Genomic DNA, 13,550 nt, shown 5'->3' on the forward strand with positions numbered 1-13,550 from the left:
GGAATTCCAAAGACCTATCTACTTAGCTTTTATTGACTACCAGAAGGCATTCGACTCTATTTCACACACCTCAATATGGAAAGCTTTGAAAATGAACAACATAGACATCGCATATTGTAATATTATAAAAGATATATATGAGCGTAGTACGAGCAGAATCAGCCTCGAAACTAGTGGTCCTGAAATAAAAATCAAAAGAGGAGTAAAACAAGGTGACCCGTTATCCCCAAAGCTATTTGTAGCAGCGTTAGAGATGATATTCAAGAACCTCGAATGGCAAAATCTTGGTATATTAATAAATAATGACCATCTTAACCATCTGCGCTTTGCCGATGACATAATCTTGTTTTCAGAAACATTCCCACAACTGGAAGTTATGTTGCAACAACTACAGGCAGAAAGCGCACGCGTGGGATTAGAAATGAACCTGACAAAAACTAAACTGATGACCAACTCCTTAAAATCACCAATAAAGCTAGGAAACGAAAGTCTGGAATATGTAGACACCTACATATACTTAGGTAAACAAGTTTCACTTCATCATAATAACAACATAGAAGAAATTTGTAGAAGAATACACATAACTTGGCAAAAATACTGGGCTCACAGGGAAATAATGAAAGGAGATATGCCGCTTTCATTGAAAAAGAAAGTTATGGATAGTAACATCTTGCCCTGTCTAACATATGGCTCACAAACCTGGACATTTACTAAACAAGCCAAAGAAAAAATTAGAATATGTCAAGCGTCAATGGAACGATCCATATTAGGGATACGAAAGAGAGATAAAGTACGCCACACGAAAATAAGACAAAGAACAAAACAAATAGATTTCTTACTTCACTCCATGAAACTGAAATGGAAATGGACAGGCCATGTCGTTAGAACGAAGGACGCTCGGTGGACGAAGCGTGTCGTCCTATGGAAGGGCCCTAGGGGTAAACGGAAAAGAGGCAGGCCTTACAGAAGATGGGTCGACGACATCAAAGATATTGTAGGAGACGAGTGGCAATCAAAAGCAAACGATAGGGAAATGTGGAAAAATCTGGAGGAGGCCTTTACCCTACAGAGGGGTTCTCATTTAAAAAGTTAAGGAAATATATATATAATATATAGAGAAAAAGAAAGAAAAATAAATAGATACAAGTAACATAAAAAATATTAATAAAAAGATAAAATGCAAAAAAATGTACTAAGTATAAAAGTGTTACCTACTTTGTTCTGTTTAAAAATTATTAGAATAATTATTGTACCTTATACCTTATGTAAATGGGAAATAATAAAAGGCTTTTTTATTTTTTATTTTTTTTATTTATTTATTTTATTTTATATAAGAATTAATAACAAATGCTTTTAATAACACTCGCCAACCCGCGTTAAAGGTTGGAGCATTAGGTGTCTAAGTTCTCAATCTTTAAGGAGGGAAGCCTGGGCCAGTCATCAGCATCATATCGACCAATATTGAGCTTGCGGGTTCGCGATTCCAGCACCTTGGGATCCCAACGTCCATCGACTCTTCGAACTATGTGCTTCGTCTATTGCCAATTCAGCTTCGCGACACGTTGACTTTAGTTCTTCTGCGACCATTATAATTACCAGCAACTATTATAATTGCCTTATTACGAGAATGGTTGATAATGATGACATCATTATTTAACATTTTTAAAATATTGTATTATAGATTAGATGTTATAGCCCTTAATAAAACTGTTTTGTTTCGAAGTAATAAATAGTATTATTAACTATAACTAACTATAACTGTCTACTAAATAGAACAAACGATCAGAGTGTCTAGTGGCAGTTTGATACTGTTACTGTCACGTAACGTAAACGCGAATTTCTAAGGAATTGAAACAGTGCCATCTAGTGGCACTACTCCACAACTGTCTCTATATCAATTTGCGTAAACGTCAACGTGATAGTAACAGTATGAAAATATTGAAAACTCCCACTAGGCACACAGTATACTTACGAGTATTTAATGTTTAAAGTACGATTCAGTGTTTTCTTTATATTATGAAATTTCGTTTTAAAAGTTACAAAGCAATGCAATGATTATAGCAGTGACTTGTATTCACAAATTTACAATATATTACCATAGACCAATCTGTGTTTATATGGTTTCTTTTCCTATTAGACCAGAATGAAATCACCTCCGTTAATCCAGAATTACAAATGAAACAAGGAATCAACGAAGTCTCAGGCTCAAACGAGGGAGGCTTAGCGTTATAAGTTAAACAGTCTATCACCTCGCACAAAGGGATTTATGCTCATTTAATTTCACGCTCTGAAATACCTTCAGAGTCTTGTTCACTGTAGTTTCTTCGGTGTAGCAATTTCCGGGTTATCGTGATTGATTGAGTCACAGTAAAAATATTATAGAACTTATAGAGCAGTTAATACCTTTTGATACTGATTTTAAGAAAATGTTTTTATTTTTATTTAATGATATTTTAGCTAAAAAACTTAAATAAATAAAAAAACATCGGTTTTCAATTATTTGGGGTTAGGTCAGCAGAATTATTTGTTTGCACAACCTGTCCATCTGTCCAGCTGATCACCTGTGTCTTAGTCCCGCTCCCGGGTCAACTTGTCGATGTTGTCATGACACTGACACGGGTTCGGGAATACTCACTGTGTTTTATTACCTCGTTATTGCACCCGTCACACAGAAGCCAAAATAGTTCTCATATTATAACCATCGACGGGTTAGAGAGAATACACCGAAAACAAACAAATAGGTATAAAAAATTGCTTTCTTTGCCATAGTTAACACTTTTTGATACTTATTCTAGGAAAATTTAATCTTTATATAATGAAATTCGAACAAAAAAATTTATATAAATAAAGAAACATCGGTTTTCAATTATTTGGGGTTAGGTCAGCAGAATTATTTGTTTGCACAACCTGTCCATCTGTCCAGCTGTTCACCTGTGTCTTAGTCCCGCTCCCGGGTCAACTTATCGATGTTGTCATGACACTGACACGGGTTCGGGAATACTCACTGTGTTTTATTACCTCGTTATTGCACCCGTCACACAGAAGCCAAAATAGTTCTCATATTATAACCATCGACGGGTTAGAGAGAATACAGCGAAAACAAACAATTAGGTTTAAAAAAATTGCTTTCTTTACTATAGTTAACACTTTTTGATACTTATTCTAGGAAAATTTAATCTTTATATAATGAAATTCGAGCTAAAAAATTTATATAAATAAAGAAACATCGGTTTTCAATTATTTGGGGTTAGGTCAGCAGAATTATTTGTTTGCACAACCTGTCCATCTGTCCAGCTGTTCACCTGTGTTTTAGTCCCGGTCTTGGGTCAACCTGTCGATGTTGTCATGACACTGACACGGGTTCGGGAATACTCACTGTGTTTTATTGCCTCATTATTGCACCCGTCACACAGAAGCCAAAATAGTTCTCATATTATAACCATCGACGGGTTAGAGAGAATACACCGAAAACAAACAAATAGGTATAAAAAATTGCTTTCTTTGCCATAGTTAACACTTTTTGATACTTATTCTAGGAAAATTTAATCTTTATATAATGAAATTCGAGCTAAAAAATTTATATAAATAAAGAAACATCGGTTTTCAATTATTTGGGGTTAGGTCAGAATTATTTGTTTGCACAACCTGTCCATCTGTCCAGCTGTTCACCTGGGTCTTAGTCCCGCTCTTGGGTCAACCTGTCGATGTTGTCATGACACTGACACGGGTTCGGGAATACTCATTGTGTTTTATTGCCTTGTTATTGAGCCCGTCACACAGAAGCCAAATAAATTCTCATACTATGGTATCTGAACGCTACACTTTGAAAATATACTTCTACCCAAATAAAAATGCATTTAAATAACATTAAACAATTATTTTTATAGTTATGTAATATATATCTAAGCGTAGGTGTATTTTAAGGGACAGCTTACTGATTGAACTACGAGCCATAACTATAAACATTATCATATATTAGGTACCACCTACAGATGACCTAATTTTTTTCTAAGCCTAAGGTTCCCTGTTAGAGATCGCTACTAAGCGATAAGGCCGCCTTTTGTATTTTACTTCTTGATATGTATCTGTTTCGATTGTATTCTAATTATGGTGTACAAATAAAGAGTAATAAATAAAAAAAGAAACAGTACCTAAGCACTTAAAAAGGATATTTTAAAGTTTAAATTTAGGAGATAATAACTAAGAACATTTAATACATAGTTTTACATAGTTAGCACTAAGAAAGGAACTTTACCTCCCAATGAGATACGAGTAAAAGTCATGATAGTTTGTATAAAAATGCTTTTTTTTATTCTTTACAAGTTAGCCCTTGACTACAATGGATGCTAAGTGATGATGTAATCTAAGATGGATGCGGGCTAACTATTAGGAGGAGGATGAAAATCCACACCCCTTTCGGTTTCTACACGGTATCGTACCGAAACGCTTAATCGCTTGGCAGTACGTCTTTATTTACCAAAAATGTTTCCATAAAACAGATAATATACCTACTTGGCTTGCGGTTCTTGGCGTATAGAACAATGTTATTTATGGAAGCGCCTCCATATTTCCAATAAGTTTGGCGTGTACAATATTCAAGTATTTTCTTTATTATACGATATTTTGTATTGTTTAAGCTGCCCTACTTCAAGTGATCTAGTTACACAACTAGAAAGTTGTGAAATTTATAACATAGCTGTACCTGGACTGTTTATGTTGTATTTTGGCTGAAGGCACCGTCACCTCTGTATTGACGTAGGTGCGGAAGAATAACCACTATTTATGACCTCGTTAATATTTCCTTCGCGCAGTAACAGAATAACTACCTACATAATTATATTATACTAGCGGACGCCCGTGACTTCGCCCGCAAGTGATTTAGTTTTTAACTCATCAATCAGATGGATTTTGGGGATGAAAAATAGTATGTGTTAATCCAGAGTAATCCATTCCAAATTTCAGCCAAATCGGTTCAGTAATTGTGGCGTTAAAGAGTAACAAACATCCATACAAACATTTATACGGACATCCATACAAACTTTCGCGTTTATAATATAGCATAGTTAGTAGGATAGGACTAACCGACGCACCGCGGCTTCACTGATGTAGTTCTCGATGAAACATAGCCTAAGACACTCACAATTAACGTAGCCATCTATTGGTAAAACATTTTAAAAAATCGGTTCAGTAGATCTAGAGATTACCTCATAAACGAACTCGAAACTCATAGTGGGTAGGTAGATTGGGAGGTAGAACTTTTAAAGTAAGTATAGCCATTGAAATCAAAAGAAATACTACAATACTATATATTAAAGGAAACTTAAATGTAAAATCTATAATAAAAATAAGCTATCGGATAACTATTTTTCACAAAATATAAGTACAAAATGAAAACCGCATATTACACTTTATTAGACTGTGCACAAATATGTGTAGCAGGAGTACCTACTATTAAGCTGTAGAGGATATTATTCAAATGTGATATTACACTTCCATAGAATGAAGCGTCAAAATATACAAAATAACTATTCCGTTATGATGAACAAACCAACCAAGCAACCTCAGTTCGTAATTCACAGAGAAACCACAGAGGCATTGAATATTAAAGTTCATTTAAGCTCACGGCATTTGCACATAGCTTATAATTAAAATTCATATTATGGAGCAGGCAATTACTAATGCTACACACGGCTAAAAATAAACGAGAAGTTTATTTGGAAACCCACGGGAATAATTTCCACAAGAGTAAAATTTTGCCGGCAAATGTGGTTTAGATAAATATTAACATTAATCGTCCACATTAATGAAGAAAGGCAAATATAAATTATAACACTGTTTTAATAATTTTATCAGTTCTGCCTCTTTTCAGCTGCGTAGAATCTGTTCACGTGGAAATATTATAACCCAATTTTTCATATATACGAGTATATACTCATTTCATATATGTATACGAGTATTTACAATTTAGTACATTACTTAAGCTTTTATACAAATCAGGCCCACGTGGAATGATAGCAGGAATACTGGCTGCATTTTCGCGTTGGACAGCCAGGCTGATCTATTGCGCAAAAAGTGAGACATTTGATGTTCACAGGTTTGAGGACTCGAATTTTTTTGGCACTGTGACTCCATAAAATTATACCCAAAGATCTGCACATAGCTAGATTATAATATATTTCTATACAGATCCGTGCAGCCGTTACGGAGTCTTTAGTGGTGTATGTCAACTGACTGTGCTATAACAGTCAAGAAAACATAATTATTAGTAATTTATCTATTATGCTATTATTAGAGTAATTCGGATACCTATACTATAGTTAGCCAATTACTTATTGTAATTTGTTTTTATTTTAATCAACTACTATTTTTGTATTCTTTCTATTTTTATAATGAGTGTGGGTCTTTAAATACACTATTTAAATTTTCTCTTTGAAATTCTGTGGATTTAAAATCTCTCTGACTATTGACTATAATCGTGAGATAACATGTACCAATTTACGATTTATCAAAAAACTGATATTTTATCCACATTTTATTTACACTGTTTCAATCAAACGTACAATCTGTACAATTCTACAAACGAAATAAAATGTAATTAAGTTTTAGAAAAACCTCACGTACTTATTTAATAATGTTTATTAGACTTTACATAAATACAAATTAAATGAAAAACTAAAGAATCCAAATAATTGTACTGGAGATTTTATTCGGAAAGAATAGATTAACAGGTAAACATAATCATACACATAGAGTTGAGTACAATTAATTATTTGTAAAAAACTAACACTGGAGCCAACTGTAAACTAAATTTTCATCAGGAAAGTAAAATGAAGTAATATGTACAAACTTTAAACATTTTCCACGTAACAACTTCGTTGCCACGGGCCGCGATACACAGAGAACTCGAGAATGCTTGTACCTACTTCAAATGTCAAGGAGAGAGAGTGTTAAATATTACCCGCGCTTGCAACCATTACTTTCCTTTCAACAGCTTATTCGTCCCATCTGAAAAACCTTTGTTACAGACAATTAACTGCAGCGCTGGAATTTATGTCTTTCTAGGACCCTTTCGAGCTTCATTCTAATTTTTTCTCTGCAAACGTTCTAAGGGTTCACAATGAAGTACAGACAATGAGAATTACAGCAGACTGCCATTTGAAATATTTCGCTGATAACACTTTTTAAAAACTTAACCAAAAGAGTGCAACCAAATTTTTGTATATCTTATCAAAATATTAATACCTTTGTTGACTTCGTATCTCACTTATGTATATAATATATTGTTAAAAGTTACCAGAGTTAATTGTTTTAAATTATACGAAATCAAATATACAAGTAATGTAATTATCACATCAAAAGTCGTTATTGTTTTAAAATTGCATCCAACGAATAGTTCCTTGAGAAAAAGTCTTCAACTACTTCGTTTACCCTCTCTACGTACAACGGTTGATTTTGCGTTTCGTACTGACACGGTTCTTCAGCGTGATATTTCATGCTTTTCATTTTGAGGGCATCCTCTGCTTCCGCTGTTATTATTTTCATAGATATTAAAGCTTCTAACAATCCTAGTACAGAGTAATCTTTTAAGTGTTTCATAAAAATGCTTCTCGGATAAACATCCTCAACATTTAAATCACATTGCCTTAAAACAGCAGACAGAGTTCCAAAATATATATCTATCAATTGATGATAATGTTTAGAGAGAGTTTTTGGATCTGTAGCCATATAAAGGAAGTAAGATATGTCCGTGGCCGGTGACGCATAGCGAACCAATTGGAAATCAACAAACAGGACATCCACTGGTCTCTTCCCCTGCAATTGAAACGATATACAAATGAAAGATATCTATCCAAGAGCACTACAGTGAATTATTAAAGATGCTTTTCAATCATACCTGGTATTTAAACAGGATATTATTATTCCAACATTCTCCGTGACAAATCGTGCTGTAATTGGGTGCCGGTGCAGAGCATTTACTTAACAAAGCTAAAATAGACGGAGTAATATCTTCGAGCTTTGCTTTAGCTACTGGATTTGAGATAACATTTATGGAAGACTTGAAATAGCTGATTAAACATTTTGGTATGCTTCCCGGATCAGCGTATTGGATATCCTTTGCGCACAAGCTACGTATCAATTCGAAATCTTCGGGATGAGTTTTTTGTAATGCAAACGATAATGCATGTAGTTTAGCAAGATTCCTTATAACTAATGAGGTGTGCTCAAAATCCATTCTGTGGAATCTATCCAAAACTCCGAAATTATTTGTAAAGTATAAAACAATAGTTTCTTTATCGTGTTCGATATTTGCAAACACACAATTTGGTAATTTAATTTTTAAACCTTCGATCACCTTGTATCTTCTCTGAAGTTCTATAATCTTCGGCACTACGATCTTATAAAACACATATTCTCTATGGTATGAGGCCCTAAAGCACTCGCGATCTATTGGATTAGAATGCCATTTTATGATGAACCTTATTTTAACGAGAGCTCCATCTCTTGTACCTTTAATATTAACTTTATGGGTACCAGTGAGGAAATAGTCTATTTCATCCGTACCGAACTCTATAAAATGATCAACATTCGTGATGTTTGCAACGTTAGCAACTTTATGGATAATATTCACAAGATCTTCGTGCAAGCGAGATATTTTCCGAACACGCATTTTATGACTCTATCCGTAGGAATAACTGATTAAACTAAAAAGTAGGTAACCGATAAAAAATTCAAGTGGAATTCTTGATTGACATATCGTTAGATACCGTTAGTTTATTATGACATGACTTATAAGTTTTTAAAGATAAAGTGATATATTGTGCATAAATATATAACTACTGAATAGTACTGATTTTTCTAGATTATTGAGGAGTATGCTTACTTTAAATCCTAACGTAAAAAAGAGTGACTCTGTGTGTATGAAAGCATCATAAGGAATAGACCGTTTGTTTGTTCGTTACAATTAATATATTTTTTCAAAATGTTTGTTGTTTTTCAGTTATAAGAACTGAAAGAAAGACTGGTAAAAATCGATCCATACAGACAAAATTAAAAATATCATTTTCAAAAATTTGTGCCTAATACGATTATAATGACATTATAATCAATTGTATTTTTTTTCGTATTTTGTATTTTTCAAATTCATACATTGTATGAAAAGTGTCTGTTTGTCGTTATAAATTAACAAAATTTCAAATAACAATAACATGATAGCCCAGTAGATATGATCTCTGCCTTCGATCGGAAAGCGTAGTTTCGAATCCGTTCACATGCACCTCCAACTTTTCAGTTATGTGCTTTTTAAGGAATTAAATATCACGTGTCTCACACGGTGAAGGAAAAACATCGCGAGGAAACCTGCTTATCTGAGAATTTTCTTAATTCTCTGTGTGTGAAGTCTGCCAACCCATATTGGGCCAGTGTGGTAGCTTATACCCTCTTATTCTGAGAGGAAACTCGTACACAGCAGTGAGCCGAATGATTAAAATAACAAACAGACACTTCTATTTTATTTATTTGTATATATAGATAAAATGCAACGACGCAGTTTCTGCGTTCCTCGTAACATGAGTCAGGTTTGCATTGAACGTTATCAGTGCGGAACAAGTCCTGTCCAGACGACTGTGAGATAAACTAGCCCACAATACCTTTTATAACGTCTCTCAATGCGTGTACAACGAACTTCCCCGTATGTGGGCTACTGGTTTCGCATTCAACGTGGCTCCGAACAATTGTATAGAGTTTCTGGTCACTGCAAGTAATCTTGCTCCTATTGGAAACGACTTGATCGTGCAATTTGATTACGCAACAGAAGGCGCAAATTGTGCAGAGTAGTGTGAATTCTATGCGGATAACAAAACACTACAGTACACAATAGGCTAGTTGTTACTTTTTTTTAATGGTCTTAAATAATAGGTACATTATAGTTCTACTAGACTAAAAAAAACATATTTTTTTGAGACGTGATTACGTGATGATGGTCTATATTTCAACTGTTTCATGACGTCAATATATCATATGATTTTTAAATTAAGATTTATAAGAAATCCTTATTTTTTATTATTATATATTATATATTTCGAAACCTTATTCCATATACTATGCGAAATTAATATTGTTTATATTAAATTTGATACGAGTCTACTACCCTATTTAATTACAACGCACATACACGCTGACGTTTACGTAAATATATGAAACTGTGTTTTCAATATTTTCATACTGTTACTATCGCGTTGACGTAAAAGCTAATTTATATGGAAATGAAACAGTCATGCAGTAGTACCACTAGAAGGCGCTGTTTCAATTCCTTAGAAATTCGCGTTTACGTTAACGCGATAGTAACAGTCCCTCCGCGATAGTAGAAAACTCCCATTGAAGAGTGAAACAGTACTAACAAAAATCGAAATCAAAACATTTTTAATACTCCCGACAATCATTAGATTGACGTCAGGAATGTTTTAAATCTTAAAATAAAATATAGTTTAAAACCATCTACAAGAAATTACATCCGCTCTCAAATATAAACGTGCATTCTAACATAAAACAAAATTTATTAAACAAAAAGCATATAAATAGAACTATACTATAGAAATAAACTATATTAACAAACAAATATTTGTGTAAACATAATCCAATGAGTAATATTAAACTTAATTTATTAACCTATTCTTCTATGCATACGAAAACTTGTATATGAACAAAGTTATTCGTTTACACGGCAAAGGTAATTGAGTTCGTTTGCCTCGCTGAAAACATTTTGTAGGCAGCCCGTTGTTTGTTTAGGATGTATTCGTTGACGCCGGTCTCTTGCCTCCAGGCATTCTGAATTTATAAGACCCAAACATTCACCACACCCTGGGCGCATAAATTTACGACACCCTGATCTATAATATAGTAGAAAATGGATATACAGCTATTTGTCATGCCAAAACAAACATAATCTGAAGGTATGAATACAATATTTTATCGAGACTTACAAAATATGCTGCGACATGTGATAGCAAGTTTCAATGGACAAACGTGGCTTCAATTTTCCCATTTACTATGTTATGCAAAACGTGCTGACCTAACATGGCCGTATAATATAATGGTTTTGAATTTCGGTGTGCAAGGGATGTTGTTTTGTTCAGGATGTATGGGATTTTAAGTTTATATTATCTTTTTCTTCTTCTTTCCTGGGTCTTTTCCACGTTTGGCTATTAAAGGTTAGCCGTTGTATTTTTTTATTATGTCCTGATTATATATTATTTACTAAAAATAACACGTTAGTCAGTACAGTTTTGTGATGTTATACTAAGAGCGATACCGTTAAAAAACCATGTTAAAGGTAAAAAAGCGTGTCGTTGTCAGGTATAGATGCCCACAACAACGGCACACTAAGCCCTCATTCGCACGAGAGTTTTTTTTTAACGGGAGTTAAATAAGCGTTCAAATACAACAGTGCTCGAAAAAAGTCGTCGTGTTTTAAAATTGTTGTCTTGTGAACATATACTTGGGGATTTGTTGTATTTGAACGCTTTTTTAACGCCCGTTAAAAAAACTCTCGTGCGAATGAGGGCTAAGTATATATATGTCGCCGTTAGATTGTAAAATATGTTAGTTAATAATCTCACTCGTGGTATTATAATCTGCCGTCATATTGTGAACTGAAAATACTGATTATTATTTAACGTGTTATTTTTTGGTATATTATAATCTATCGGAAGTGAAACCGTTAAATTATCAATCAGGATAAATTAACAGGTCGGCACAAAAGTGCCCGGCCTATGTCAGTGTTTAGGTATAATAAATAATAATGTGATGTCACAATTATTCTTGAAGTATTTTATTTGACTGAGATATGTGTTTCATTCCTAACTCTATGGACACAAAACGGTCCGCTGTAAGGCCGACCAATCAGGGGCAAGTTTGGACAGTTGACGTTTTAAGATTGCAACGGTTTCACTTCCCATAGATTGTAATATACCCAAAAATAACACGTTAAATTGTAATCAGTATTTTCAGTTCACAATATGACGGAAGATTATAATATAACGAGTTATATTATAAGCTGACATATTTTACAATTTAACGATAACATAAGTAGATATATACTTTATGTGCCGTTGTCATAGACATTGGCTTAAACTAAATAGTGCAGTCATTTAGTTTGAAAAAAAGAATTACCTGAAAATAAGACATAATTTTAAGGGCGGAACCCTTAAAACTTTTTAAATAAGCAAAGCACTGCAAGTATAATAGAAGCTGGTAATAATGAGTAGTAAAGCGTGTCAAATAAAATTAACGAAACCTTGCGAATATCAAATTAAATTAACATTTTGTTAAATTTAATAAACCTGCCTTAATTAACAACATCGTTAAATTCGTCCTCAGGCCTAATATTGTCATTATCGGGAGGTGTTCTCCGAGAAATTAAGGTAATTAAAGACTTATTTATTAACGGCTGGACACCTTCATTAGACTTTAATAGAATCTTTACCTAAAAGTATGTCAGTGGTATGGACCGTCTTTTATAGGAATGAGAAGGTACTTTTTTTTTTAAGAATATTTGCCATATCTTTTTTTTTAATATAACCAATATTCCCATTCCCCTCCAACTAGTCGGGAAAGACTGATAGACCAACGGGGCGGGGATCGAACCACCACTCCACCACACACACCACCTAATTTAAACATTTACATCTTAACGGACGTTGGGCTTCCGAAGTGTTGGAATGACGACCCCGCACCTGAAAGAGCAGTGTTGGTCAAACCAACCCTCCATCGGTTGTGAAAATTTTCACAATCGGTTCTGTATTTAAACCTCCCCACCTAAACTAAAGTAATATTGTATTCTACAATATCACAAACCTCTTTATGATATTAGTATAGTATGTATGAAATTATGCTTTTTAAGTTAGGTATTCAGCCACGAGAAAGCAAGAGAAGTTCATGCCAATAAAAGGGTAAGAAAGGGACCTGAACTACAGTCCGAGTTACAATGCCCACCTGTTGCATTTTTGTTATACATTCTCTTACAAATGTCCCAGACAGAAGCCTAGAACATTACTAGATAAATATAAATACTCGTAAGTAGGTATCATTCCAACGTTTGCTACATCGAAAGTTATCAGAAAAATCATAAACTGCAATGGTAACATAATTTCGAGAAACGGAAATAAGTCTAGACATACGGGAAATCGATTTTGAGTAGAAATCTGATTCGCATGGAAAGTGTATTTTTTCGTTGTATTGGCCACAGAGTGCGCGTTACTCAATTCGTGTATCCACTCCCTTCTTTATAATTGCCTCCAGGGAATGTAAACATGAGGACACTAGAATGATATTAGGATTTAGTTTAGGCATGTATGTACCTATAAAATAGTCTATTCTGTGTAATATTTAATTAATAAAAATCACCCATCGTTGAAGATACCCATTGTAGCTAAAACGGAAAACGGAAGCTGGAAGGGTATTTTGTATCTTTGCAGTGTGTATAAGGAGTGACTTGCTAAGCTCGTGTCCAACTTCAAGGTATATCTATAACGAAGCTTTAGATGTCTAGCAGT

The 13,550-nt window shown here is 33.9% G+C and overlaps 2 protein-coding genes across 2 annotated transcripts in view; both read right to left on the reverse strand.

Moving 5' to 3' along the window:
* Positions 1-13,550, reverse strand: part of LOC112055162 (kazrin) — a 199,762-nt gene that overhangs the window by 146,105 nt on the left and 40,107 nt on the right. The gene's annotated exons all lie outside the window — the stretch shown is intronic.
* Positions 5,977-8,321, reverse strand: LOC112055160 (uncharacterized). The gene is made up of 3 exons (XM_052885543.1): positions 7,895-8,321; positions 7,442-7,806; positions 5,977-6,058 (listed from the first exon to the last, which is right to left on the reverse strand). The coding sequence occupies exons 1-3, from the start codon at positions 8,231-8,233 to the stop codon at positions 5,977-5,979; spliced, it is 786 nt and encodes a 261-aa protein (XP_052741503.1). The 5' UTR covers positions 8,234-8,321.

The sequence above is a fragment of the Bicyclus anynana genome, chromosome 14, assembly GCF_947172395.1.
Source record: "Bicyclus anynana chromosome 14, ilBicAnyn1.1, whole genome shotgun sequence".
NCBI classification, from domain to species: domain Eukaryota; kingdom Metazoa; phylum Arthropoda; class Insecta; order Lepidoptera; family Nymphalidae; genus Bicyclus; species Bicyclus anynana.

Excerpts from the sequence above, each read along its gene's own strand:
- LOC112055160 (XM_052885543.1), bottom strand. The coding sequence starts at position 8,233 with ATGGATTTTGAGCACACCTCATTAGTTATAAGGAATCTTGCTAAACTA. Across the intron at positions 7,807-7,894 it reads ATATCCTGTTTAAATACCAG|AGACCAGTGGATGTCCTGTT; the intron begins GTATGATTGAAA and ends TTGCAGGGGAAG. Across the intron at positions 6,059-7,441 it reads GAAACGCAAAATCAACCGTT|ATCAGCCTGGCTGTCCAACG; the intron begins GTACGTAGAGAG and ends TTTGCGCAATAG.